Source organism: Capra hircus (assembly GCF_001704415.2).
Source record: "Capra hircus breed San Clemente chromosome X unlocalized genomic scaffold, ASM170441v1, whole genome shotgun sequence".
NCBI lineage: Eukaryota > Metazoa > Chordata > Mammalia > Artiodactyla > Bovidae > Capra > Capra hircus.
This window is the reverse complement of record NW_017189516.1, coordinates 53,651,015-53,678,430: the sequence shown is the minus strand read 5'-3', so window position 1 is coordinate 53,678,430 and position 27,416 is coordinate 53,651,015. Positions and strand designations below refer to the sequence as shown.

Below are 27,416 nucleotides of genomic sequence, written 5' to 3'. Positions count from 1 at the left end.
CTCAACGGTCCGTGCCGAGCCCCGGTCCGGTATCCATGCTCCCTTTCTTGGTCCTACTTGAGCTTAGTCTCTGGTACCACCGTGCAGACTAAGTCAAGTAGAACCAAGAAAGAAAATTTTACTTTACCCAATAATTTTTGGAGGTCTTGTGAGACCAAACAAGACCAATATTTTGGTGTCAAAAAGTAGAACTTGGGAAGTAACTGGTTTTGGCCGGTTATTTCAGACTCTGAAGCTTTGTGCGTTTACCATTTTGGGTTTGGTCGTGGAAGTCAGTTAGCCGTGTCCGACTTTTTGCGACCCCATGTACTATGCAGTCCATGGAATTTTCCAGGTTACAGTACTGGAGTGGTTAGCCTTCCTCATTTCTAGGATCTTCCCAACCCAGAGATCGAACCTGGGTCCTCCTGCATTGCTGGCAAATTATTTACTATGTGAGCCACGTGTTTTTTTTTTTTTTTTTTATCCCAATTCACAGTTACTACTATGGATTTAGTGGTAGTCAACTTTCATAGTTGCATTATTCATACAGGTTCGTTTTCTCTGTTCATAAACTTAACAGAGGTAGGTCGTAAAACTATGTAGGTAAGTGTGTTCGTTCACTTCTCCCTCCTCCCACCCCAGGATGTAATATTTGTAAAAATCTGTAGAAAATCTCAGGCTTCCCTGGTAGCTCAGCTGGTAAAACAGCAACCTTCCATGCAGAAGACCTGAGTTCGATTCCTGGGTCGCAAAGATCCCCTGGAAAAGAAAACAGCTACCCATTCCAGTATTCTGGCCTGGAGAATTCCATGCACTCTATAGATCATGGGAGTCATTTTAGACTCCCTATGAGAATTGCTGATCAAAGTGTATGTTTAACTTTTCATTTATGTAATGCCACTTTTTGCTTTTCCTCCAAAGACAGTGTGCCAGTGCACACTCAATAACACTATATCAACATTTCGCTGTTTCACATGCCCAGCAACTCTTGGTGTTTTCAGGCTTTTAGAATTTTTGACCGTCTGGGACGTGTGCAAACCATCATTTAAAGTATTTACATATAACTTCACTGTATGGAGGAGCCATCACTTGTTCAAATCAAAATTCTGGTGTAGGGCTTGTAGATAGTTTCCAGTTTTTCTCTTTTATAATCAAAGCAGTGGTTGTCCAATTACTTCCTGAAGACAAATTCCTAGAGTGAAAATGCTGGACTAAATGTTCCACACATTGAAATTTTAGATCCATATTGCCCACCTGTCACCTGGAAAGATTTTGCAATTTTACATTCTTATCTACAGTATTTGCATACCTTTACTCCTGAATGCATTCCAAAAGCAGCTTTTTAAAAAAAATCGAAGTTTTGTATATACTTAATATTTTCATTTTTTAATTGAAGGATGATTGCTTTCAGAATTTAATTTTAAAGGCCAAATGACACAGGGCTCTCAGAAGAGCAAAACCCAGAAATGCTTTTTCCCATCCCAGATTCCACTTCCCAGAAGCAACCATTTTACATCCTTAGCGGTTTCATCTGTTTGCTTCTATAACTCATAGTATGCTTATACTGCTGTTTCTTCGTTTGTTTAAAATGTAGCAGACAGGCTAGATGCCCACTCTGATATCAATTTTTCCTCAACCTTCAGAGATAGCTTAGAATTCCTGAACCTTTCCAGGGTTCTGAAGCATTAAAATGTCCTTGTCCCCACTTGGCTGCTGTTACCTGCTCTCCTGTTTTGTCAATAAGAACATATCTTTTCTTTTGATTCTTTTACTGTCATTTAGCGGGGTTTTGTGGACAGAGTAGAGATAAATGGATATATTTAATCTGCCACATTCAACCTGAAATCCGAAGATGAAAAGTGAAAGTGAAGTCACTCAGCCGTGTCCGACTCTGGGAGACTGTGGACTGTAGCCTACCAAGCTCCTCTGTCCATGGGATTCTCCAGGCAAGAATACCGGAGTGGGTTGCCATTTCCTTCTCCAGGGGATCTTCCCGACCCAGGGATCGAACCCAGGTTTCCTGCATTGGAGGCAGACGCTTTAATCTCTGAGCCACCAGGGAAGTGAAGATACTGTAGATTTTATTATCATTATAATTATTATTTGGCCGCCCTATAGGGTTTGGGAGACCTTAGCTCCCCGTTCAGGGATTGATCCTCTGCCCCTGCAGTGGGGTCCCAACCACTGGACCGTCAGGGAATTCCCGTTGCTTTTAGAAAATTTTGTAAAACTTTGAAAACAATTAAAGTAGTATCTATGTTAGAAAGGCCTCTCTGAAAATTGGTTAACTCTTGGGACACGGAGGGACGTTAAGAAACATGGCATCAGCTGAGCGCCCCCTACTGGAATGTCTTGCCCAAAGAAGTCTGACTTTCCCTGGGGCCTCTTTGTTCAGGGCCCAGTGCTTCACAATCGTGGTGGTCCACCAAAGGAGTCGGACAGTTTCTAAAAATCCTATGCCCAGGACTCCACCCGGGGCCAATTAAATTTTTCTCTCTGTGTGTGGGGATTGGGCATCAGCATTTTTAAAGCTCTTAAGTTCTGGAGTGCAGAGTCACTGTTCTCGGCTAAGCAGCTCACTGGTTTAGCCCATTTATAACAGCATGGCAATATTTGGACCGGAATCCATCCCGTGTCCTTGTTATGCAGTTACTTCTGTGTGTTGTCTAGATTCTGGATAGTGTCTATTTTCATGCTTTAATTTCATAAGCATGTCTTCTGTTAATCTGAGTGACAAAGCCCACAGTGGCATAACGTAGCATTTTTGTGCCACACTCATTTGGCAGAGGCATAGGATTTAGCTCAGTCCTCACATCACATTTCTATTCTGCAGTAAGTCGCCGTGACAGAGTGAAAACTGTCCAGTGAAGTGGCCCTTTTGCTGCATGTGGATTTTTGCATTGCTGGAGTGCAGTAATGGTGGAGAATATTACGGTCTTAATGACTATTATTGTGATTGTAGCGTGGATACTTGAGTCGTAGTCACCGAAACCCTCCACTATTATGAATTGATCCAATGTCTATATGGGGTTGCAAAGAGTGGGACTGACAGAGCACTGCCAGACGCACTATATTAGCGCCCCCCACCCACCCCCAGCCCCTCCACAAAGCGTTATTGAGAACAGGCTTAATTCTTGGAGGGGCTGGTTAGTCTTGCTGCGTTTTAGCTTTAGCCTGGAATAAGTATAGTCATTGCTCATCATGGTTATCAGAAAAGAACAAGATGGGTCAATATATGTCATCACACTGGATGAGGGGAAAATCCTACAACAGATTTAGAGTAAAGGACCGTGTGGAGGAAATTCTCTGGTGGTTAGGGTTCCATGCTTTCATTGCCAAGAGAGTGGGTTCAGTCCCTGCTGGGGGTCTAAGATCCTACAAGCTGAGTGAAGCACCCCCCGACCACCCAAAAAGATGGTGACTGGGTTGTAGTGACCTTTTATAATGAAGGACACGTTACTGAATTTGAGAAGTCTACAGTGAAAGTAAAATGTGTTCTTAAGACTATCTCAGGGCAGTTGCAATTCTAACAACAGGAGCTGACAGGGTCCTCTATAACAGAAGAGAATTTTTAGTTTTCAGGAAAAATGGTAACATTTAAAGCTTAAAGAAATCAGGATGCACTGAATAAATGCTATAAAATATTGTAGTTTAACAATTGAAATCATAAATGGCTTTATCTGAACAAATCCCTCAGAGTGAGGATCACATAACCAAAGTGATTTGTGAGAAATGCATAACTGCATAAAGTTAAAGCTTCATGAATATACATGTCATCTGCCATGACTTCCTAGTCTTCCAAGCATCTTTGGGGACATTGTAACATGCATTTTGTAATTTTTTTTTCTCTTATCAACATAGTTGGATACTTTCATGAACTAATCATTCATTAAAATAGTTGGTCTTCTCCCAATGAAACTGATTAACTATATAAAAATTTCTACCACATTTTTTTAAAACTCAAAAATAATGTTAAAATTGAATGCATCTAATTTCAGAGTTGAAATATCTGTATCTTTACTTTAAAATGGTGGGAACATTTACTAGAAAGAGCAACCTACCAAATAATCACACTATAGAAGCACACGCAGAGTCCTATTTTTTAACGCCTAAAGCAGTCAAGAAGGCAAAGAAATAGTTGCAAGTTGGATATAATCTTGTTTTCTTTTGGTAAACTTTAAAAATATTCTGTGAATCCTATTCATATTATTTTTTTAATGCTCAAAATTGTAAAAAATATGGGACCCTTCTCCGAATTTGTGTGTCATCCTTGCGCAGGGGCCATGCTAATCTGTGTATCATTTGAGTTTTAGTATATGTGCTATCGGAGATTCTAGCACTGTAACACTGATTGTGCAAAACCATCTTGGTTATAATGGGGCATCTGAAAGCACAGTGAGTACAAATACCTGCTTTATCTCCTAAAAGATAAGCTTTTTAAATTTTCAGATATGACACATTGAGCCTTGTCACTTGGTGTAAGTTGGCACTTGTGCGTATAGGAGATTCTGCCACTGTGACAAGTGCATGGTAGCAGCACACAACCTCCTGAGACTGGCAAGGTCAGCTGAGGATCTGACTCACTTGCCATCAACTGATATAATCGCAAAATAGATGGATATTGTTAATTCTTGTGTGATATTGTCTCCGTGCACCTAAAATAGGCTTTAAAGACTTAGTATCATTCGATGCTCTATTTACCTTTTAAATGATTTTTGTTATTTAGGTTTATTTGCATAAACACATCATCCAGCCTTCACAGCCTTCAGGGTGGGCACATCAGGCCTTAGATGCTGCCCGAGAACCTCAGGGAAAGCTCATGAACATGCAACATGGTTCTCAGAAAGCCTTGCCTCTGTGCTTGGTAGAGCGCACACTCTGAAATGTGCTGTGAGAAATATCTGATTTAGCAGGATTATTCATTGTCCCCCTGGGAATTTGGACCCTCTTAATTTGGGCCTGTGGCAAAGGGAGTGGGCAACGGGTTACAACTGGAGGCACTTGCAAGTCAGTGTCAGCTGAGGATGCTACAGGAAGAGTAAAAAGCACCAGAAAGTTCTGTCGCCCTGAGCGCATCAGTACATTGGTGCAGCGCTGTCAACTGCTGCGTGCTCGCTCAGTCATGTCCAACTCTGCGACCCCACAGACTATAGCCCATCAGGCTCCTCTGTCCATGGGATTTCCCAGGCAAGAACACTGGAGTGGGTTGCCAGTTCCTTCTCTGAGCTTGTGAGGTCCATTCTAATCCCCGGGGGTCTTGGTACCACGAGCCAGGAGGTCTGCGGTGGTGCGGGGGGAGGCCGCCTGAGACCCTGCATATCTAACCCCTTAATTCTGCTTCCTTTTATGAAGCTCTTTTTCGTGAAGCTCATGTATTTTTATGCATAGTTTAACTTGTCGGCTGACCCCCAAGCATATAATAAATACTGAAAAATTTCCCATCAAACAAGTTAAAATTATTTCACCCTTTAAAAGAATACTTCAGGGAATTCCCTGACAACCTAGTGGTTATGATTCTGGGCTTTCACTGCTGTGGCCCCAAGTTTAATCACTGGTTGGGGAAGTGAGATACTGTAAGCCCCACAGTGCAGCCACAAAAAGAAAAGAAAAAAAAAAAAAAGAATAACACTTCAGTTACCTGTGTAATTTACAAAAGCAGAACATTTCACCCACGGATGCATCCATAAAACTGTAACCTAACTGTATTTTTATGCTGTGTATAGGAGCTCCAGTGGTGCAATCAGCTAGTGTACTTATACGCTGCATATAAAATCTTATTTTATCCTTTTATTTTCACAGGGTAACGTACAATTAAGCACTAAGACTGTCATGTAAAACTAATAGCAACAACTGTAACATTTCTATTTTCATTTTAGGTTTTTAATTTTTTAAGATATTATTTATTTATTTATTTATGACTGCACTGATCTTTGTTGCCACACAGGTTTTTAAAAAATTTATTAGTTTTAATTGGAGGATAATTACAATATTGTGGTGGTTTCTGCCATACATCAACATGAATGGGCCATAGGTATACATGTGTCCCCCTAATCCTGAACCCCCCTCCCTCCCCCACCTCATCCCCCTAGGTTGTCCCAGAGCACCTGCTTTGGATGCCCTTCTTCATACATCAAACTCCCACTGGCTATCTGTTTTACATATGGTAATGTATCTGTCTCAGTGCCGTTCTTTCAAATCATTCCACCCTCTCCTTCTCCCACTGAGTCCAAAAGTCTGTTCTTTCCTTTTGTGTCTCGTTTGCTGCCCTGTACGTAGGATCCAGGTGGCGCTAGTGGTAAAGAATCTGCCTGCCAAGGCAGGAGACATAGGAGATACAGGAAGCTCCCCTGGAGGAGGGAATGACGACCCACTCCAGTATTCTTGCCTGGAGAACCCCATGGACAGAGGAGCCTGGTGGGCTACAGTCCCTAGGGTCACACAGAGACGGATACGACTGAAGCTACTTGGCGTGCATGCTCCTTTGCTGCCCTGCACATCGGATCGTAGGTACCATCTTTCTAGAGTGCGTCAGTTCAGTTCAGTTCAGTCGCTCAGTCATGTCCGACTCTGCAACCCTATGAACCGCAGCACGCCAGGCCTCCCTGTCCATCACCAACTCCCGGAGTTCACTCAAACTCATGTCCATCGAGTCGGTGATGCCATCCAGCCCTCTCATCCTCTGTCGGCCCCTTCTCCTCCTGCCCCCAATCCCTCTCAGCATAAGGGTCTTTTCCAATGAGTCAACTCTTCACATGAGGTGGCCAAAGTACTGGAGTTTCAGCTTTAGCATCAGTCCTTCCAATGAACACCCAGGACTGATCTCCTTTAGAATGGACTGGTTGGATCTCCTTGCTGTCCGAGGGACTCTCAAGAGTCTTCTCCAACACCACAGTTCAAAAGCATCAATTCTTCGGCACTCAGCTTTCTTCACAGTGCAAGTCTCACATCCATACATGACCACTGGAAAAACCATAGCCTTGACTAGATGGACCTTTGTTGGCAAAGTAATGTCTCTGATTTTGAATATACTATCTAGGTTGGTCATAACTTTCCTTCCAAGGAGTAACAGTCTTTTAATTTCATGGCTGCACTCACCATCTGCAGTGACTTTGGAGCCCCCCAAAATAAAGTCTGACACTGTTTCTACTGTTTCCCCATCTATTTTCCATTAAGTGCTGGGGCCAGAAGCACAAGCTGGAATCAAGATTGCTGGGAGAAATATCAATAACCTCAGATATGCAATCGACACCACCCTTATGGCAGAAAGTGAAGAGGAACTAAAAAGTCTCTTGATGAAAGTGAAGGAGGAGAGTGCAAAAGTTGGCTTAAAGCTCAACATTCAGAAAACTAAGATCATGGCATCTGGTCCTGGGTTGTATGGTAGTTGTATTCCTAGTTTTCTAAGGAATCTCCATAGTATTCTCCATAGTGGTTGTATCAGTTTGCATTAACCTTCTTCACACCCTATCCAGCATTCATTGTTAGTAGACTTTTTGATGATGGCCATTCTGACTGGTGTGAGACGATACCTCATGGTGGTTTTGAGTTGCATTTCTCTAATAATGAGCAATGTTGAGCATCTTTTCATGTGTTTCTTAGCCATGTGTAGGTCTTCCCTTGGAGAAATGTCTGTTTAGGTCTTCTGCCCAGTGTTTGATTGGGTTGTTCATTTTTCTGGTATGGAGCTGCATGAACTGCTTGTATATTTTGGAGATTGTCAGTTGTTTTGTTTGCTGTTGTTTCCTCCCATTCTGAGGGCTGTCCTCTCACTTGCTTAGTTTCCTTCGTTGTGCAAAAAGCTTTCAAGTTCAGCCAGTTCCAATCTGTTCACCTTGTTTTTACTTCTGTTACTCTGGGAGGTGGATCATAGAGGATCTTGCTGTGATTTATGTCGGAGCGTGCCCTGCGCGGGCTTTCTTTAAGTGCGATGAGCGGGGCTACTCTGGTTGCAGTATGCAGGCTTCTCACTGTGGTGCGCCTCTTGTTGCAAAGCATGGGCTCCAGGACGTGGGCTCAGTAGTTGTGGCACAGGGGCTTAGTTGGTCCGCAGCATGTGGGGTCTTCCTGCATCAGGGATCAAACCCATCTCCTGCATTGGCAGGTGGATTCTCTGCCATTGAGCCACCAAGGAGCCCCAGGTTTTTAACTTTCTCTGAAACCTTTCCTTTTTTATGTTTATTCAACATTCGTCAATAAGAATTTTAGTGCATATACTAAGAGCCAACTACTGTCATATTCTGAGCTGCTTATATCTAGGATTTTTAACTACTTAAAAACATTTAACATTTGTTTCCCTATAGCAAACTCTAAATTCTTAAAAATTTTCCTTTCAACAGGATTGCCTCAGAAGTTGCCAGATACCAGCTCTGAGTAATCAGCAATTGCAGACCCACAAGTGGAAGTCTCTTGATAATGGTGTCAGTGGTTTCATCAAATACAACCCAAGTGATTCTAGCTGAGGAAGTCTGGCTTCTTTGCAGGAGCATATCCCAAACTACAAACTTAAACAGCTAATTCTTGTTGACTATAGACTAGTTTTTATGGGATCAAGAATATAAATAAGTACATGTTTCTTATAAGAACTGTGTTAATTCTCTTCCCCTTTATGAAATAAAGGCTTTCTGAAAAACCTGAAAGGTTCAGGAAGCAAACACTGTGGAGTGTTCTGGTATTCAGCCATCTGTCCTTTTCAAGTAACCACATTCTGTGAACAGTCCTGCTAGTAGAGCGGAATCCAGGCAGGATTGGTCAATAAAGTTCCAAAAGTTGTACTCGGAGAACACAATTTTATAAAGACTGACCCTTTAATTAAGACAAAAAAGCAAAAACATGTATTATATGTGGAGATGATTTAAACAACATGAGACTTTAAGGTGAAGGGGCTTCTGACAGTCATTGATACTTAAAGGATGAAAGACCCTGCTTTGTACAAAAACCATGATGTGAAATTTAGGAAACCATTATTAAATGTGGCATAGATTTTTTTTAAAAAGGCCCCAAAGAAAAACAAATATTTTTACACAGTATTTCTCAGTGTCAAACTGTGTGATGCTTAGTCATTATAATCAACATAATTATTTTATCTTTTGGCTTCCAGATGGAATTTTAGAAAATATCTGCAAGAAAATAGTTCAGAAAGTGCTTCCTCTCAAGTTCTTTGGTACAATTTGGTCATTTTGATAGTTATTAATCCATTAAGTACTTTAACATATATGTATCAACAAAAATGCAAGAAGTACAAATGTTTAGAAAACCACAATTGAAGAATATATTATATTTTGACCTCACAGAAAACTGCACTCTAAGATTTTGTGTTTCTGAAACATGTCTGTACTGACTACCAGAAAGATGTCTGTACTGACTATAAGAACATCTCTAACTAGATTTATATTAAAGGAACATTACCTAAAACATCCCTTTTTGATTATTAGAATAAATGTTCTTGTCCTGTTTTTTTAAGTAGAAGAGGCAAGTTTCAGCTTGAAAAGAGAAGAATTTTGAAATTAATAAAGTTATATTCCTTTGCGCCTTCTGATTCAGTGAGTCTCAACATCTAGAATTTAATGTCAGTTATAGCATGTTAAGGTTTATTCTTTTATTTCAGGAGACAGACAGTTAATTTTCCTCCTTCAGCATTTCCTCTATTTCCTTATCCCAGTTTTCATCTCGTTTCTCTGATTCTGCCACCACTTCATATTCCTGAAGTTCCTGTTGTAGTTCTTTCTCCCAATCTACAGAATCCTCTAAAAGAAACAAATGAGAAAAAAAAAGATTCTGAATTCATCACGGTGGTCTGAACAATGCAGTCCACTATACTTACCTGTGTTAAGTCCTAACCACAGAAATATTTACTGTCTCAGGCTTTGTTCAGCACTGTGTATGCTAAGAAACTGAATAGGTTTTAGCTGTGACTGAAGAGAAATATGATAAGAAAGATACATTTATTAAATGCAGAAGCAAAGGTATCAGATGTTGTTAGTAAATTTTGCGTGTTATTTTCCTTTACCTAGGCCTCTGATTTTTTCTATTTAAATAGATAATTGATAATTAATATTGGCAGCAAAAACAGCTAATGTTTCTAGAGCATTCACTCAGCCAGGTGAGGGCTAAGTGCTCTCTGCATATCACTCTTTAACCTTCAGAACAATCCGTGGACTAGAGACACAGTTATACACATTTGACAGATGGGGAAGTGGAGGTTTAGAGGTTAAGTGACTTGTCCAAGATCACAGAGCGTGACAGTGACAGACATACAGATGGAACCTGAGCTACAGGTGGTTCACCTCTGGGAGGCCAGCTTTATCAACAGTGCTTTCTGCACAACGGTGGGAATAGCTGTCTTCCCCGATAGTAAGTCTCTGAAAGCTTCATGAATGATGAAGCCTTTGTTTGTCATCCAACAAAAAGCCAGCAATCTGTCCTGATGTGCCAAAGAAAGCAGCCCCATCATTTGCACTTTTTTCCTACATCACCTTAAATTAATTTGGTTTTTAAAAAGCAGCCTGCTTCTTCCCAGAAGTGATGTGCTCGTGGCACACAGCAGCTGGAAAAAGTCTTGGTCCTACAGTATAAACTCCAGCAGGATGCAGCTTTGAAAGCAGAAGGCTGGAGGGCAGCATCTCCACAGGGAGGGCTGGCTTTGGTGCCCACTCCTGGCCATATATCCTCAGGGCTGAGATGCCTCAGAAGAGTCACTTAACCTCTGTGGTCTGTTTCTCCTTTTTACACTTCTGCGCTTAGGGCAGAGGAATGGGAAGTCTGGTCATGTGCACCAGAATCCACCTTCTAGTGTGGAACACAGGGCAGTTTTGATGCAAAAGTTACAACCTAGTTTTGTCCATCTGCTCCAAAACAACAATGTTTTCTAAGGTCAGCTTCGGCACTGGGGATGGGAACAGCGCTGTCGCTCGCTTTGTACCTTCCAGTGCGGCTGTCCCCTCTTCTTTTTTGTCCAGCACCAGTTGCTCCATTTCCTTCCTCAGATCCTCCTGATCTAAGTTACAGGAATCGAAGGCATCACTGACAAACTCAGAAACACATGGGCTGGTAGAAATCTCCTCTTCGTCCTGAAAGGCGATACATGAGCCCTGAAAATGGCTTTTCAAGTGACATAGAGATTAGAGCTCGAGTTTAGTCATCTACCGACTTACTGCAGCCTCACTTCCATTCCCCTCCTCTACCAGTCGGATGGCCGCTGTGCTCCAGCTCCTAACCTGCACCCTGGCTTGCTGACCTCAGGAGTGGCCACCTGAGTCTCTCCACGCACTCACGGTTTGGATCACTCCAGTCATTGTCTAGTCCCAGAGGATCGCCTCAGGTCTCAGCTGTAGGTCTTCTACCCTTCATATACCGGATCCCTCTTCTTCAGAACAGATAACACCCGTATGCATAAGCAGTTTTGAAATGGTATCTAAGCTAGTTGACAGAGTTACTTCATTTCCAGACATTAACTACTAGGTAAAATGTAAGACTATTACCTCTTGAGTTTTAAGCTGAGATTTGATTACGACAGGTGGTGTTTTGGGCCGTACTGCTTCTAAGAAGTGAGAAGAAGAGAGTCAAGAATTGCTTGATTTAATTCTGAATACATATGACGATAACAACTAAATTATTCATCAGCATGATGATACTAAGTAATTTTCAGAAATGAGTTTTTAATGTTATGCTTTCTGTTTTTCTGTAATTATCATAGGAACTACCCAGATGAAATAATCTCAACCTCTTTCTTTTGGGGATATGTTTAGTATATATCATCATATTCTAATACCCCTTATGTAAGGTTTCCAGCAGGTAACAAATTTTGATTAGCAAAATGCATTGAAGAATAATTCTGCTCTTTCAAAATAATGAGAATTAAGTTTTTCTTTTGTCACAAATGCTAGAAAGCACAAAGTATCAATAAAATGTAACACTCACTCACAGCAGCTCTCCTGTTATGCCCATTTTGATACACACACAGTTTTGGGTAAAATGGCATTTTCCAATAAAATTAATAAAGAAGAAATACTAAAGTATGAGAGACAACTGGGATTCATATTAACATCTACAGGCAAAGCACCAAATGTTCTTGTGAGAGCAACTTCATTATGTTTCCTGACCCTAAATGCAGTTGTCAGGTGCCTTAGGATGCACTGTTTTACATAATCATTTAAAATTCCATGTATGGATGAGTCTCCAGCTATAACAGGTACCTATACAAAGCAGGTGTTCATTAAACATTAAAAATATGACATAAGATACATATCTTATTTTAATAATTATTACAGGTATTAAATCAGCGGTCCCCAACCTCTGGCCCATGGACTGGCACCTTCTGTCAGAGCAGCAGCAGCATCAGATTAAAAATAAAAGTGCACAATAAGTGTAATGTGCTTGAAACATCCTGAAACCATCCCACCCCCTCTCCGGTCCTGGGGAAGAATTGTCTCCCACGAAAACGGTCCCTGGTGCCAAAAAGGTTGGGGACCACTTTTGAAATCATTGCTGATATTATAAACCACTTTCCCCAACAACCAGGGTAAAACTGTCACAATAAGGAAGAGTCACATGTGTCACTGACTGAGGTCTGGTTCCAGTCTGGCTGGTTGAGCTCAGCTCTACAGACCAGAGAAGGGGACATGAGCAGGCTGAATGGAAGACTGAGAACCAAAGGAAAGTGGGGAACTGAGTCAGCGGAGAATAGAAAGCATGCGAAGGGCAAGGAGAGAGATGGGAAGATGACTGGTGATGGAGGGAGAAATAAAAAGGAAGAAATAAAAAACCTAAAGAATGAGAAAAAGCAAAGTAAACGAAAACGGATGGAAGACAAGTGGGCAGGGTCAGGGAGAGGGCAACAAGAGAAGAATGAATATCTTCTCTGGAAGGAAAAGGATTTTCCCTAAGATAATGATGACATTTCTGGCATGTGCACAATGCAGGATCATGAGAATCTGAGTATTTTTAAAGGAATGTTTGTGACATTTGCCCTGCAGAGCGAAGCCTTCTTGAATATACCTGTCAGCGGCAACTCTTTCTGTCTGCCGTGGTTCTTCTCCTCCTTCTCAGCAGCCTGCTGCTGGGCTGCCAGGGCTGTGAGCTGGGCCGACTGCTTAATTAGAGAGACACGGTAGAAGTAGTTCCTCCAAAACACGTCTTCCTTCACACTTTCAAAGACAAACAACAACACACTTGAGAATGCATGCAAACATGTGTGCAGGGCTTATCTGTTCCAGTGGACATTGGAATAGGTGGTTTTTACAGACAGTTTCGAATCGGAATGAGGCTCAAAGGAAATTCTCACTTGCTTTCGAATCGAAAGCTGAGTAATAGGATAAAAAGAAAACTATCTTCTCCACAGCAGCAAAGTTTATAATGCACCAATGAATCCTCAGTGTTTCTTGGTATTTTAAAGATACTGACACTGCCCTCAGCAGAGGGGAGTGGGGGACTGCTGTCAAAGTACCATGAGCAGCCTGGGAGACTGGAAGTACAGCAGGTCCCCACCAATTATCTGCTGTTTACCAAAGGATTAAATGCTTTCAAGCAGTGAGAATAAAGGATTGTGGGTGGTTTTCCTTATGAGAGGACATGTTTGGCAGCTTGCATATAACTAGCAATCAGCGACAGTAATGAAGCGGTGACGACTGATAAAAAGACTGAAGTGCAGTTCAACCTGAGAACTCTCAGTGGGTCTCAAACCTGGCTACACACTCGCCACCTGGGGTGAGGTGTCGGCACCCAAGAAGGGCAAGGTGAGTACCCACGTGGTGGTGGCCTGGAATGGCGAGTGACAGCCTGAGCAGGGACAGGAGGGTGTCTAAGCTGGGGAGGTGGTGGTGATAAAGGAAGATTGGTCACTCGCAAGAGGATTGACTGCTTAAATAAAATTACTAACAATAGTGGAAACTAGGTTTCTCACCATCAGAAAAGGGAGTTACAATCGTGGAAAGGAAAAATTCTAGAATGATCCTTGCTGTGAAGTATCACTGTGACCATATGGTTTTTACTCAATAGAGATGCAAACAAATGCATCTGTGTGTATATGAGCACACTAGCTCTTCCACTGAGTGGGCCAAGGAGTAGTGACACCCCAATAACAAAGAGCATGCCTAATGCACACCACTTTCCACTAAAAGGAACCAGAACCCCTAGGACAAATGGCCAATTCCAGGGTTATAGCAGGGGAAGTACAAGGTGAGCCTGGAGGACTATCTCATACTAGAAAGGAAGGGCTCAATGAGTGAACAGGACGAGTTAAAAAGACATAGAAGCCAGCTTGAATGGGCTTCCCCTGGCAAATAGACGATGATTTGAGCATCAGAACAAATAATGATAGCAATGGATTATAACCATTGCATAAAACAGGACCTTGAGTCCATACAGATATACATAAATATATGAATACATGGAAAATTTGAGGAGGAATGACATATTTACAGAGTTTCAAAGTACCTCCCCAGAAAATAGTTATTAATTTCAAAGAGGGAAGGCGTGACTTTATAGTCAAGAAGGCTGGCAGACACCACCTTCATCAAGTGGCAGAGACTAAGAGTCGCAGTCCCTGCACTCAGGGACAGCTGGCGCGGCTGAGAACAGGGGCTCCTGGCTGTACTGAGGCCACCGGGCTCAGGCTCGACCCGCTGTTCCGTCTACAGCCAGCCCAGGCTGAGGAGTCTGCTCACGGCTACTGAGCTGCCCCGCCTCAGTGGCCCAGGGAAGCACACAGCCCCAAAGAATGGGTAAGAGAAGCCTCCAGCATGAACCACAGAACCCAAAGTCAAGACGCAGAGAAGGCAGAGTGAGAAGGGTATCTTAAGAAAGCCAGACTTTATGTTCTTAGAGAACAGGAAGATAACCCCATCACACAAGAAGAGAGAGGCATAAAACAGGAACATTCAGCAAACACCAAAGACCACTGTTAAAAATGGGGCAGATTCCAAAGAAGGTAGAAAAGGTGAGGAAGAACTCACGGTGGCAGAGGAGAAGGGAGGGGGCCTCTGTTGATCGCCATACCACAGAAGACACGATACACGTGCTGGAGCTTAAGGGACAAGCAGGGATTTGCGGAGGGAGAAGCCTTGGATGGGAAGAGAAAGAGGCCACTGCCACAGAGGAGCCTGAGTGGAGAAAAGGCAGCACCATGCTCTCATGTACCTTGGGGATCTTGGTCTTATTCAGGAGGGTGCAGGTGCACGTGTGTTTTTCATAGGAAAATTCTTTCTACCATCTAACTGGGGATAAAAGAGCACATCTCATTTGTATTCCAAAATTCCCCAAAAGTCCACCCTGAGTTTTGATTCTATGGCACCCTGTGTGTGGGGGTTGGGGGTGGGTACTGCTGAAGAGCCGTAGAGCCCGTTTTCATGAAGAATGTCTGAGAACATCCTGGCCCCCAGCCCATGCCTCTTTCCCATCAGGCTTGAGAGCCCAATGCTTACAGTTTAGGAACAAGGTCAAATCTCATCCTGCTCAGGAGCTCGTCCTCTTGGAGCATGACCAGTGCGACGGGGTACATCTGATCAAAGTCAAAGTTAAACTGCACCCCGGCTGGAGGGTCACGAAGGAAGTTCCTCTTGTCCTTGAATAAAAAGAGGAAAAACATGGGGGAAACCATAGACTGCAATGGATAGGTAACAACGCATCAATGATACGACACATTAAATTCCCTAAATGCTTCAGCCACCAAGTGCAATGAGCTGTCATTAACTTGTCTGCCTTAGAGAGAGTGGAGAAGGATCAATCCTTTCATATATTCTTTAATAGTTTCAACTGGAGAGAGCGTCATGGGAGGTCAGGAAATTCAACCTGTTGAATTTGTTGAAATTACATAATTTGAAACCATAGAAAAAAGACTTCTGTTTTGGTATGTGAAAACTAGTATAAAAAAACCCAGAGTTGGAGTCAGCGAACCATGGTGGTCTTATCAGAGAAGTAAAACCCATGACCCAAGTCATTTCTTAAGTGTGCACAAACCACACTTTAGTCCCATACCTTCTGATGGAACGTGCGAGCCCACGCTCTGCCTGAAATCTCTGTTAAGCTCTGAAGGTCAGTCCCTGCACTGAGGGCATGAGAATGCAACGGTGGCTGAGACAGACACAGAGCAGCTTCTCCGCAGAGAGTGCCAGGCATGGAAAGGCTTGTTGTTGGTTCACTTGGGGAACCTTGGCTGAGCACGTGCTAGGGCCAGGGCCCCCACCCGACACTCCAAATCTCCCTCTTCTGGGGAGAAGCAAGTAGATGTGTGATGTCAATGTCAAGTTTGACTGTAAGGTGGTCATCAAAATACATGGTGTCCACAGTGAGCTTGGAATTGGATCCTCAGGCCTTTAGGGATTTACTAATGGGAAGGAAAAAAAAAATGCCCTGGGGCAGTGGAAGGGAAAGCCCAGCTCTACATTTGTTTTCTAGACCAAGGTTCCCTTTACGACTTTGGTTTAAAAAAAAGTAGGTTAAAAATAAAGCTTGAAAATCACTGATATAGTGAAAGCCTTATGCTGGGTGCTGAGGACAGAGCTCAAAGCCAGCCTCTGCTGAGAGTTCATAGCCCAGGAGAGACAAAGATAAGGAGTGAAGGTCTCATCTGAGAGTATTGGTCTCCATACCTGCGCAGTGGTGATAAAAGCCCCTACCTACCTCACAGACAAACCAGGAGGCTCAAAAGAGATAATGTGTGAGAAAGTACTTCCTGAAACTGTCAGGTGCTACATGATTCTTAGGTGGTAACACTCTAATATTTTGGGGGCAGCATATGGAGTTTTATTTCTTTCAATTTCAGTTTCAGAGATATATATATAGCAGTTAAAGAGCAAATTTAGAATATGATCATTTCATTCGGAAGAATTAGAATGCTATCTAGAAACTTCTTAATAGCACATCTCAAAAGACTGTCTTAAAAAAAAGATTGTCTTAATAACAAAAAAAATCCTTTTAAGGCTGAAAGAATATAGAAAAGCAAATTTAAAGACATTGAAAAAAATAGTGAAAGTTGAGGTGTACATTCCTAACATCTCAAAATATTAAAAAAAAATTGTACAGAAGAAAAACATTCTGCTAAGGGTGAAGTCATGATAGGAAGAAAGTATTTCGGTACAAGGTATCACAAGATACTTACAGCTGACAGGGCCAAGATTTGTTGTTGAATTGTTTCTTCATCATTACTATCAACCCATGGTGGCACTGCTACTTCTAAAAGGTTTTTAATGGCAAAGAAATAAAAACAGGTTACAAGGGTTACATTGTGACACCAGAAACTAACACAACATTGTAAAGCAACTATACTACAATTAAAAAAGGTGGGGAGGAGCCACACTGCCATCTGTGGCTTGAAAAAATGAGAAAGTTTCCACATAACCATTTTAGCAATTTACTAATAAGTTCCAAATACGAACACTCATTGTAATCCTCTGAGTTCATGTATGAATCTTATGCACATATGCATTTGGTAAAAAACGGACTTGCATCATACAATGGAAAAGTTGAACAATGTCTTGACTAGGTGACCAAAATCAGCATCACCCAGGAGAGAGAGATGGCCACTGCAGGCCTCCAGATGTGATCTCCTGAGAAGGATTCATCATGTAGGCAGTCTTCTGGCCAAGCATGCATAATCTGAATCTGATCATGAGGAAATATCAGACCAAGCCCAGATGAGGAATGGTCTATTTTAAAAGAAGGAGCACAACAAAAAGTGCAGTACTGCATCCAAGACTGGATGCTGTACTGAGGGGGAAAAATGTAGAAAGGATGTTACTGGGTCAAGTGACAAAATTAGACTATGAATATTATGTCAATGTTACATTTCTTAAAGCTGGTAACTGTACCATTGGTGATTATATAAGAGACTATCCCTAATTCTTAGGAAATGCATACTGAATGGAACAGAAAAATAAAAGTGAACCTGCCTCCAAACCTTTCACTCCCAACCCATCCAGAGTTCCCATCTCAGAGGCAGCAACTAGCCCTGAGCCAGGGTCGACTTTACTGCTTCCCACGAATCACCAGGTCACACTGCCCTGTACAGTAGTTGACTTGTCCCAAAGAGCCGCTTTCCAGTTTGGGGTAGCTGGAGGCTAACTAGTTCTTTTTGAATTCGCGGTACTGCTCAAACCAGCTGAAGTATTTTACACTACTTTTGCCAGATTCAAAGATATGAGGCCAGTTTTGTGTCTGAAAACCACCAAACAGTAAAAGCAGGCATTTTGAGATCCTGCAACTGCAAACATTTAAACAAATATTTGTCAGTAAAGAAATGTGTTGAGTAAGTTCTCCAACACCCTGTGATTTTTCACAGCCCTCTGTCACTTCCCTGGAAAGCCCTTCCTTTTTTGCAGGAAGGGAGCCAACATTTGCTAAGTGCCCACTAGGCATACATCAGAGACTCTGCTGGACATGTGAGAAAGTGAACAAGAAAAGCCCACTCTCTCTCCTTCAGAGCCAGCTCCCCAGAAGGGTTACCTCACCCACGTCCTAGCCACGGGGAGAGATTTCCTTCAAGTCCTGAAGGCTTGTCCCCACTAGTCCTTGTGCTGCCTGAAAGATGGGGGCCTCACTTGGATATTTTTGTAATCTCATAGCCTTAGTGGGATGTCAAGCACATAAGCAGTGTTCAGTAAATTTGGTAGGCAAGTAAGTCACGTATAAACCTATACCATACCTGACTTTTTTGTATTCTGCTCCTCAACAAATTTTTTCTGCTCCTTATGAAAATCTCCTATAATTGTCTGTTAAAAAATACACAGAGTTAAATTACTTTTAAAAAGCTTATTATTAGATAAGAATTACACTTGAGATTTGTGAAGTTCATTTGGGACATCTTATTCATTTTCCTCAAATAAGGAGACAAAAAAGTGGTATGTCTTCCCTTCCCCAATAAGAGGGAATCTTCAACATTTCTGAACTCTAAGTGTTCAACTGCCTTTATGACAGACGATCTTTTCAAATGCAAAAATAAAAGGATTTAAAGACAGAATTTTTATGTTATTCTATAAAACAATAAAAGACAGGTCAAATCTCATTCTAACAAATAGTACACACAATGAAAATATCCAAATAATAATCTGTCTTAAGTTTAATTGATGACCTCCTTAGTTCAAACAGTTACCAACAGAAATGCAATTCCCTAGGCCTATACCCTACTATTGCAAAAAATGAACAAATTCACTCCCTAGAGTCTTAAAAGGGTTGTTCCTATTGGCCCAGGACTTTTAAAATGATTCAACTGAATGAACTCAAATGATTCAAAGGCATAAATGTATTCTGAAATGGTTATAGTTGAAAATTAAACTCACAATATGAAAAGCTTAGTATTATCCAAAAGCATCAATGTATTTTAGAATATATTAAAATAAAAACAAAGGTTATTTAAATCAGGTAACTTAATAGTTACTTATTATACAAAAAGGAGAGGGGAAAGGGAAAAAAACAAGAATCTCAACATTTTTATCAGAATATGATATCCTATTTGGGTTAACAAAGTTCATAAAAAGGGATGATTACACTAGCTGCTAATGAATTTCATAAACTTATATTTCCAAAAGATATTTAAATGTACCTTATCAATGATGTCATCTATCTTTCCTTCTTCTACTGATTTCTTTATTGTTTGTGCTGTTTCAGCAACTGATTCAGTTATTTTTTTTGTAGCAGTGGTTGCAAAGTTAAACAGATAGTCTGTAAAGAATAAAAGAGAGTCTATGCTCCATTCAAGTATGATGGTTATTATATTTGTAAATTTCTCCCTTAAATAGTGCTTGTAAGACTTAAACCGCAAGACACGTTTCTTGTTAACTGGGACTTAAAACTTAAGGAGTGAGAAGCACCAATAGTACTCCACTTTCTCAGTGGACAGGCCATCCACACTGGGCCTTTAATTCACTGCTTTTAAAGACTGTTAGCATGCTCCTCAGTTCACCCCAGCAGCTGTTTCAAAATTATCTTGCCCTTCTCCAGCCTCTAGTTCTAATTTATCTCAGCAAGTAATCTCCTCTCCTACTTTACAATAAGATCAAGGCTCCTTCTTACTTTCTTTCCTTTCTAGACCCTAAGTATCCCATCTTAATTTTCTCCTTTCCTCTTGTTCAAAAAAAGAAGAAAAAAGCCCCTCCTCTTCCTAGATCAACTCATCCCATGATAAATCTGGGGGAGTTTTTAATAAATAGAAATCTCGGCAAGCCCTAATGTAAATACTCTTCACTAATAATAATGAGCAAATATGTGGAAAGAAATTCAAATTGGAACATACAAACTTCACAAGACAAAACGAAAACACAAAATTAACTTTTCTAAAGACCTGAAAACACATTTGTTATCAGGGCTCTTTTTGCACTACGATGTAAAGGCGTACTTGTACATAAATAACATTTTGAAGTTCACATTCTACAGAATTTGGGCTGCAGGAAGCGACCTCAGGAAGGTCGTGGTGGGGGATGCTCCCAGGCAACTGGCTTTCAAATTTTATCTCACAGAAAATGCTCCAAAATCTAGGGCAGTCTTCCTCTGTGACATGCACCTGCTGAGAGGGCAGGTGAGCTGACTCACAACACTGGCAGGGAGAAGACCCTGATAAAAACACCCCAGGGAGCCCAGCACACCTGATTAAATCCTCACCCTGTGGCTGGTACCATGGAACATCAAGTGACATCTCGCCCACTTACCACCTCCTTTACCACTAAACAGTCTCCCTTTTCTCACTGTATCTGGGGGTGTTCATCTGTTCCCGGTATTAACACCCATTGTGACTATACCTCAGGACACTCCTTGTCCCCGGTCTCTTTCTCTCTCACCATTCTCCCCCTTCATATGACCACAAGAAATTCTTCGGGATCTCCAAGGAAGCCCCAAATGTGTCATTTCTTGGTTTGAAACACTTTTATCGGCCACCCTCCCTTTACCCGGCTAACTCTACACATCCTGTGAACCTCCACTTACACATCACTTCTCAGCAAATGGACCCCGGCTCCTTGGCCAGCATAGGTGTCCCCAAGAGGTGTTCCCTCACTACCTGTGTTGCCAGATCAACAATATCCATGACACTATATCCATTACGTGCTGAATGTGTCCTCTCAGCTAGACTAAGCCCCACTGGGGCAGGGACTGAGGTTGTTTGACTCAGTGTATCCCCAGAAAGTGACCAGTAAGTCCTTGCTGAGTGCATGAAAGGGGAGTGACTAAATGCTGAGCTTTAGGGAGATCCCTGATTTCCTTTTGGCTATGACTAGCTTATTTACGCAGAGTAGTATGATAAAATGAGAATACAGCCACATTACTTTGTAAAAATATTCTCTGCAGATAGACAAATCCAAACTTCTAAAAAGAGCAGGTTCCCTTTAAGATTTTCTCAGGAATACCTTTTGAATTATTGATAGATTTGTCATTTTGGGCTCTTTTTTTGATCTTTGTTCCCTGACCAGGGATGAAACCCAGACCCCTTGCATTAGAAATGCAGAGTTTTAACCACTGGACTGCCAGGGAAGTCCCGAGGATGCACAGTTCTTGCCCTCAAAGGCTGTCTATTGACAAATAAACCAACAAAGAAAGATTGAAAGACAACAAGAGGAGCGAGATTATTCATTAAACAGAGGCTCTCCAAAAGGGAGGGATGTCTCCCAAGAGTTAATTACTGAGAGGTCTGGATTCCTAAGTCAGAAGCGGGGGCAGTGGGAGACAGGACAAGAGATTCTCAGGAGAGATGCTCACAAAGACAAGAAGTCTGGAATTGTGCAGAGACTGGCTGACACCAAGTTAAAGACAGAAAAATTGAGACGCAGATAAGAGTTAACAGGAAGTAACAAGAGTACTCTGATGCTGGGAGGGATTGGGGGCAGGAGGAGAAGGGAACGACAGAGGATGAGATGGCTGGATGGATGTGAGTTTGAGTGAACTCCGGGAGTTGGTGATGGACAGGGAGGCCTGGCATGCTGCAATTCATGGGGTCGCAAAAAGTTGGACACGACTGAGTGACTGAACTGAACTGAACTGAACAAGAGTACAATGTCCATTTCAGGGACTTAGGCATAGGAGGGGGTCTGAACTAAAGCAGCGACCAAAGAAAAGATAGTCTAAGTAAAATGTCTGCAAGTGAATAGACACAGCAACTTTCTAGAAAGAGGGGGCAGATCGCTAATATCATAGCTTCATTTTCATCATGTCACAAGCATCCCAGGAAGAGTAGGTATAATTAGCCCAGTTTACAGTTAGGAAAGCTGAGATACAGAAGATAAATGATTTATCCATGAAGATGGGGAAGACCTTGTTGCCTAGCCGATAGCCTATCCTCTTCCTCCTTGCCAAAGAAACTACAGTTTTGGTGGGTGCTCATGAAACCTGGGGGTGGTCTTGATCCTCTCTGTTAAAGCCTGTTTGTTGGACTTACTGTGATTTGCAAATGACATCAAAATAAAGGCAGTAAGAAGTACAAGGAACTCAAACACAGGCTACCTGCCTCTAAATGGCAAGCTGGTGTCCCAAAGAAACTAATCTACTCAGTGGGAGTCAGGCACAGAGATGTTTAAAGTTTTCAAAACAAAGATGGGTTTTTTTTAAAAAAGAATATACCTCTTAGGATCACTATGTAAAATAAAAAATATTTGATTGTCTCTCATCTTTTTGAGGGGTTGTGTACAAACTAGGACCTTTACATCTTTTTAAAATCAAATGACTTCCCTGGTGGTCCAGTGGTTAAGACCCCTGCAGTGGTCTATCCTAGGTCAGGGAAGTAAGATCCCACAATGCTGCATCACTTGGCCAGAAAAAATAAATAAACAAACTTCAGAGCCAAATGAGCTCTAATTTATTTGGAAACTTTGCATTCACAATGTGTGTGTGGGCAGGGAAGTCCTTCATCTAAACCTTAGCCTCCTAAACTAAAGAAAGTCTGGTGAGGAAAGAAAGAGATGGGAGTATTTAGTTTCAAAGTTTTCATATTGAAAACATACTTCCTAAAAATATTTGGAAGTCTTTATTACTAAATATAAACATGAAGCTTCAATAAAGCCCTGAGTTTTAAGAAGTCACTTTTGATACTCTTCTGAAGATAAATGAAAATGGTTTTCTATGTTCTACTGAATCAAGGAAACAAACACACACAGCCTTTCCTAACGTGGTCCCGCTTTTATTTATCCCAGCTACTAACATAGCCTCTCTGCTCTAGTCAAATTCATTTTCTCACATCTCTCAAATATCCCAAGCTCATCTTTTCCCCAATTTTCCACAGAGGAAATAGTTGTTCCCTCTTAAGTAATTTCATTGCACAGCACTTGGTTTTATTTTTCTTGTGCACTGTTTAGAGGCTTGGGGCTGAAATTGTGTACAGCCACCATGTGAGATGATGCCTGTTCTCCCTGCCACTCCACCCCACAGTAAACTTTTTGAACGCTAGAGCCTTTCCTATTCAAATGTGTGTTTCTCCACTCTCAGGCTCCAGCCTGCCCTATGCTCTTGCCTTTCAGTATCTTGAACTAAATCCTTTAAAACTGTTTGCTAAATTTCTTCTTTCTCACTTCTAGTGTTGTCTGTTTTAGGGCCACCTTCTCAAAGACGTTTTGATTATTTAAGCCTGCCAAGGTCTTTCCAGGAGCAAAATTACTACAGCTTGTGTTTATTTTGCATGTTTATTACTTATACCCTCCTCCTGAACTAGACTGTAAGCTGGGAAAGAGTGTGGATTTTGAAATAGACAGTCCCAGATTTTAACTGATGAGACATCGTTCACAAAACATCTAGTGCTGAAACTTGGAACAGACAATAGTTGCCAATTAATTACTTTTCCACCTTAAGGAAAAATGTTCAGCTGCACCTAAAAGGACAGAGCCTACTTGTCACAGGCCTTTAGTGACTCTTCCTCAATTTAACTGGGACGACACATTCTGATTTAAGGGCAAAAAGCTCCTCAACGTCCCCTGTCCTCTCTTGCTGGGAGGCCATGGAGGTGAAAGTTGGCGAGTTCAATAAAAAAGATTCCCCATCAAACGTAAAGATGTCGGGCCCCATTGCTTTATTGCGCCTCTGCTCTCAGTGTTGACACACTGCAAAGAGTGACATGTCACTAGCCACTAGGGACTTCAGGCACAGGGTTTGACTATTAGATGAGGCTTCGGTCTTGCCCAGATCCTCACCAACCTCTCCGGTCCTGTGAGGACCGACCAATCGACAGAGACACCTTCCTCTCCCCACCCCACACTCCCGATCATTGGTGGTCCACACCCAGGGGCGGCAGCAGGGATGCGGGCGCTCTCCGAAACCCTGTGGTCCCAGGGGAGACTCACTGCCAAGGCCCTTAGCCTGATGAAGGAGCTCCTGGTTCCTGGCTAGCTGTGGCTCCCCCTCCGCTGACTCCGCCACCGCCTCGGAGCACTGATCGGGTGGAGCGTGTCCCCTGGGCTGTCCGTCTCCCTGGGACTGCCGGCCACCCGCCGCCGGCTGCTCCAAGCCAAACCAGCTGCTCAAACTCCGGAACATCCCGTCAGCGGGGCCGCCACCGCGGTCCGGGTCACGGGAGACCCTTGAAGGTGCCGCCTACTCTCAATTCCACAAGAAGTATCTCCCAGGAAGACAGCAGGAAGGGCGACCCGGAGCCGCGGCTCCGTCCGTCGCCCCGCCTACACGGCAACTCCGCCACCGCCGCGTCGGCGTCACTTCCGGACAAAGGCCCCGCCCTCCCCTTGTTTCGTAACTCGATGACGCGCGTGGAAACCGGACAAAGGGTTTTCCCTACGTCGCCTAACCCCGCCCCTTTTCCTCCGCCCCCGGGATTTTGTAGGTTCCTGATGCAGGGTAGTAAACAGCGTCTTTGTCACTCAGAGCAGCTTGGCTGGTGACTTAGCCTAGCCTTTTCAGGTTCAGCTGGGCTGGCCCCTTGAAAATGGATATCTTTAAGCTCTTCCTGAGTGAGTGAAAGTCTCGTAGTCGTGTCCGACTCTTTGCGACCCCATGGACTGTATAGTCCATGGAATTCTCCAGGCCAGAATACTGGGATGGGTAACATTTCCCTTCTCCCAGGGGATCAAACCCAGGTCTCCCGCATTGCAGGAGACCAGCTGAGCCACAAGGGGAGCCCAAGAGTATTGGAATGGATCTTCCCGACCCAAGAATCGAACTTGGGTCTCATTCATTGCAGGCAGATTCTACCAAGTGAAATATCAGGGAAGCCCTAAGCTCTTCCTGAGTCCACATCAAACCTAGCTCAGGATGGAGGAAACTATTATAGGACACGTCAGGATCCTATGATAGGGGCAGAATCTAGGCTGTGAGAAACCACAGGCAGACAACCTCATTTTTTCAAATAAATTGAAAGGGGACTCTATAGATTAAGAATGGCTTAAGAGAGGGCCCATGGCAACTTGTGGATTTTATTTAGATCCTCAAATACAATGGGGAAAACTTTTTGACGTAAGAATTGGAAATTTGGGCACTGCTTAGTTTATGAGATTAAGAAACTAAGTTCAAAAAATTCTTATTGTGGTTGTTCTTCTAGTCACTAAGTCGTGTCCAGCTGTTTTGCAACCCTATGGACTATAGCCCGCCAGACTCCTCTGTCCATGTGATTCCCAGGCAAGAATAGTGGAGTGGGTTGACACTTCCTTCTCCAGGGGATCTTACTGACCCAGGGATCAAACCCACGTTCCCTGCATTGGCAGGCAGATGCTTTACCACTGAATCACCAGGGAAGCCCCTAATTGTGGTAGATAAACATAAAATTTACCATTGTAACCAGTTTTTAAGTGTACAATTAAATAGTATTAACTACATACACATTGTTGTGGAACCAGTCTGCACAATTCTTTTTCTGTTGCAAAACTGAAATTCTTTACCCACTAAACATCAACCCTATCTCCCTTTCCCCTAGTCCCTGGTAACAAAGCTACTTTCTGTCTCTGATTTTTGATTACTCCAGTAACTTCACATAAGTGGAATTATACCACAACTGCCTTTGTGACTGGTTCATTTCATTGAGCAAATGTGCCTGAGGTTCATCCATGTTGTAGCATGTGTTAGAATTTCCTTAATATTCTGGCTTAAAAGGCTACTTTGAATACTCCTTGATATAAATTGTAGCAATATTTTTTTTTGACCTGTCTTCTAAGGCAAAGAAAACAAAAGCAAAAATAAACAAATGGGACCTAATTAAACTTAAAAGCTTTTGTACAGCAAAGAAAACCATCCACAAAATGAAAAGACAACCTACTGAATGGGAGAATATATTTGCAAGGGACACAACTGATAAGGGGTTAATATTCAAAATACAAAAACAGCTTATACAACTCAATATAAAAAACAAACACACAACTTGATTAAAAAATAGGCAGAAGACTTGAATAGACATTTTTCCAAAGAAGACATAACAGATGGCCAACAGGCATATGAAAAGATACTCAGTGTCTTTAATTATCAGAGAAATGTAAATCAAAATCACAATGAGATATCAACTCACACGTGTCAGAATGGCTATCATCAAAATGACCACAAATAACAAATGTTGGTGAGGATGTGGAGAAAAAGGAATGCTTGTACACTGTTGTTGGGAATGTAAACTGGTGAAGCCATTGTGGAGGTTCCTCAAAACACTAAAAAGAGAACTACCCTGTGATCCTGAAATTCCTTTCCTGGGCATATATCCAAAGAAAAGGAAAACAGTAATTCAAAAAGATGCATGCACCCCAATGTTCATGGCAGTATTGTTTACAATTGCCAGGGTATGGCAGCAACTTGTGTCCATCAACATATGAATGAATAAAGATGTGGTATGTATACACGTACACACACACACACACCCACACACCAGAATACTACTCAGCCATAAAAAAGAATGGTATGTATACACATACACACACACACACACACACACACACACACACCAGAATACTACTCAGCCATAAAAAAGAATGGAATTTTGCTATCTGAGCAACATGGATGGACCTGGAAGATATTGTGCTTACTGAAATAGACCAGATGTGGAAAGACAAATACTGTATGTCATCACTTATATGTGAAATCTAAATATTGAAATCATTGAATATAATGAAAAAAAGCTATCTTGAAAAAGGCTGAATAGTATTCCATTGTGTGTATACTCCACATTTTATTTACCCATTCATGTGTGATGAACATATGGATTATTAATTTTTAAATTGTCCTAATTTTATTGTGTGTATGTGTTTAAAAGAGTTGGAGTTTATGTGTTATTGTGGGAAAATTAAACATATAGAAAACTAACCTAAAAGTTGAGCTTCAACAGTTATCAATCCCTGGCCAGGCTTGTATCATCAAAATTAAATATATAGAAAACCAACCTGAAGGTTGAGCTTCAACAGTTATCAATCCCTGGCCAGGTTTGTATTATCTGTATCCCCACCTATTTCCCCCTATCCTGTATTAATTTGAAGCAAATGCCAGACATCCTGTTACAATTGTCCTGAAGGGTAGAATTCTTCAAAATTAAAGATTATAAAAGAACATGA

At 42.0% G+C, this 27,416-nt stretch overlaps 1 protein-coding gene across 1 annotated transcript; it reads right to left on the bottom strand.

Annotated features, from left to right (window-relative positions):
• Nucleotides 1-8,767: 8,767 nt before the first annotated feature.
• SYAP1 (synapse associated protein 1) lies at nt 8,768-24,604 on the bottom strand. The gene is made up of 9 exons (XM_013976656.2): nt 24,225-24,604; nt 19,514-19,632; nt 18,617-18,683; nt 17,075-17,148; nt 15,399-15,538; nt 12,976-13,124; nt 11,460-11,518; nt 10,901-11,048; nt 8,768-9,725 (listed from the first exon to the last, which is right to left on the bottom strand). The coding sequence occupies exons 1-9, from the start codon at nt 24,415-24,417 to the stop codon at nt 9,598-9,600; spliced, it is 1,077 nt and encodes a 358-aa protein (XP_013832110.1). The 5' UTR covers nt 24,418-24,604; the 3' UTR covers nt 8,768-9,597.
• Between the last annotated feature and the right edge of the window lie 2,812 nt (nt 24,605-27,416).

What these genes read in the sequence shown, in the direction of transcription:
- SYAP1 (XM_013976656.2), bottom strand. Translation starts at nt 24,417, where the DNA reads ATGTTCCGGAGTTTGAGCAGCTGGTTTGGCTTGGAGCAGCCGGCGGCG. An exon ending in TAGATGACATCATTGATAAG is followed by an intron (nt 18,684 to 19,513) that starts GTACATTTAAAT and finishes ATTTTTTAACAG; the next exon opens with ACAATTATAGGAGATTTTCA. An exon ending in CTCAGCTTAAAACTCAAGAG is followed by an intron (nt 11,049 to 11,459) that starts GTAATAGTCTTA and finishes ATCGCCTTTCAG; the next exon opens with GACGAAGAGGAGATTTCTAC.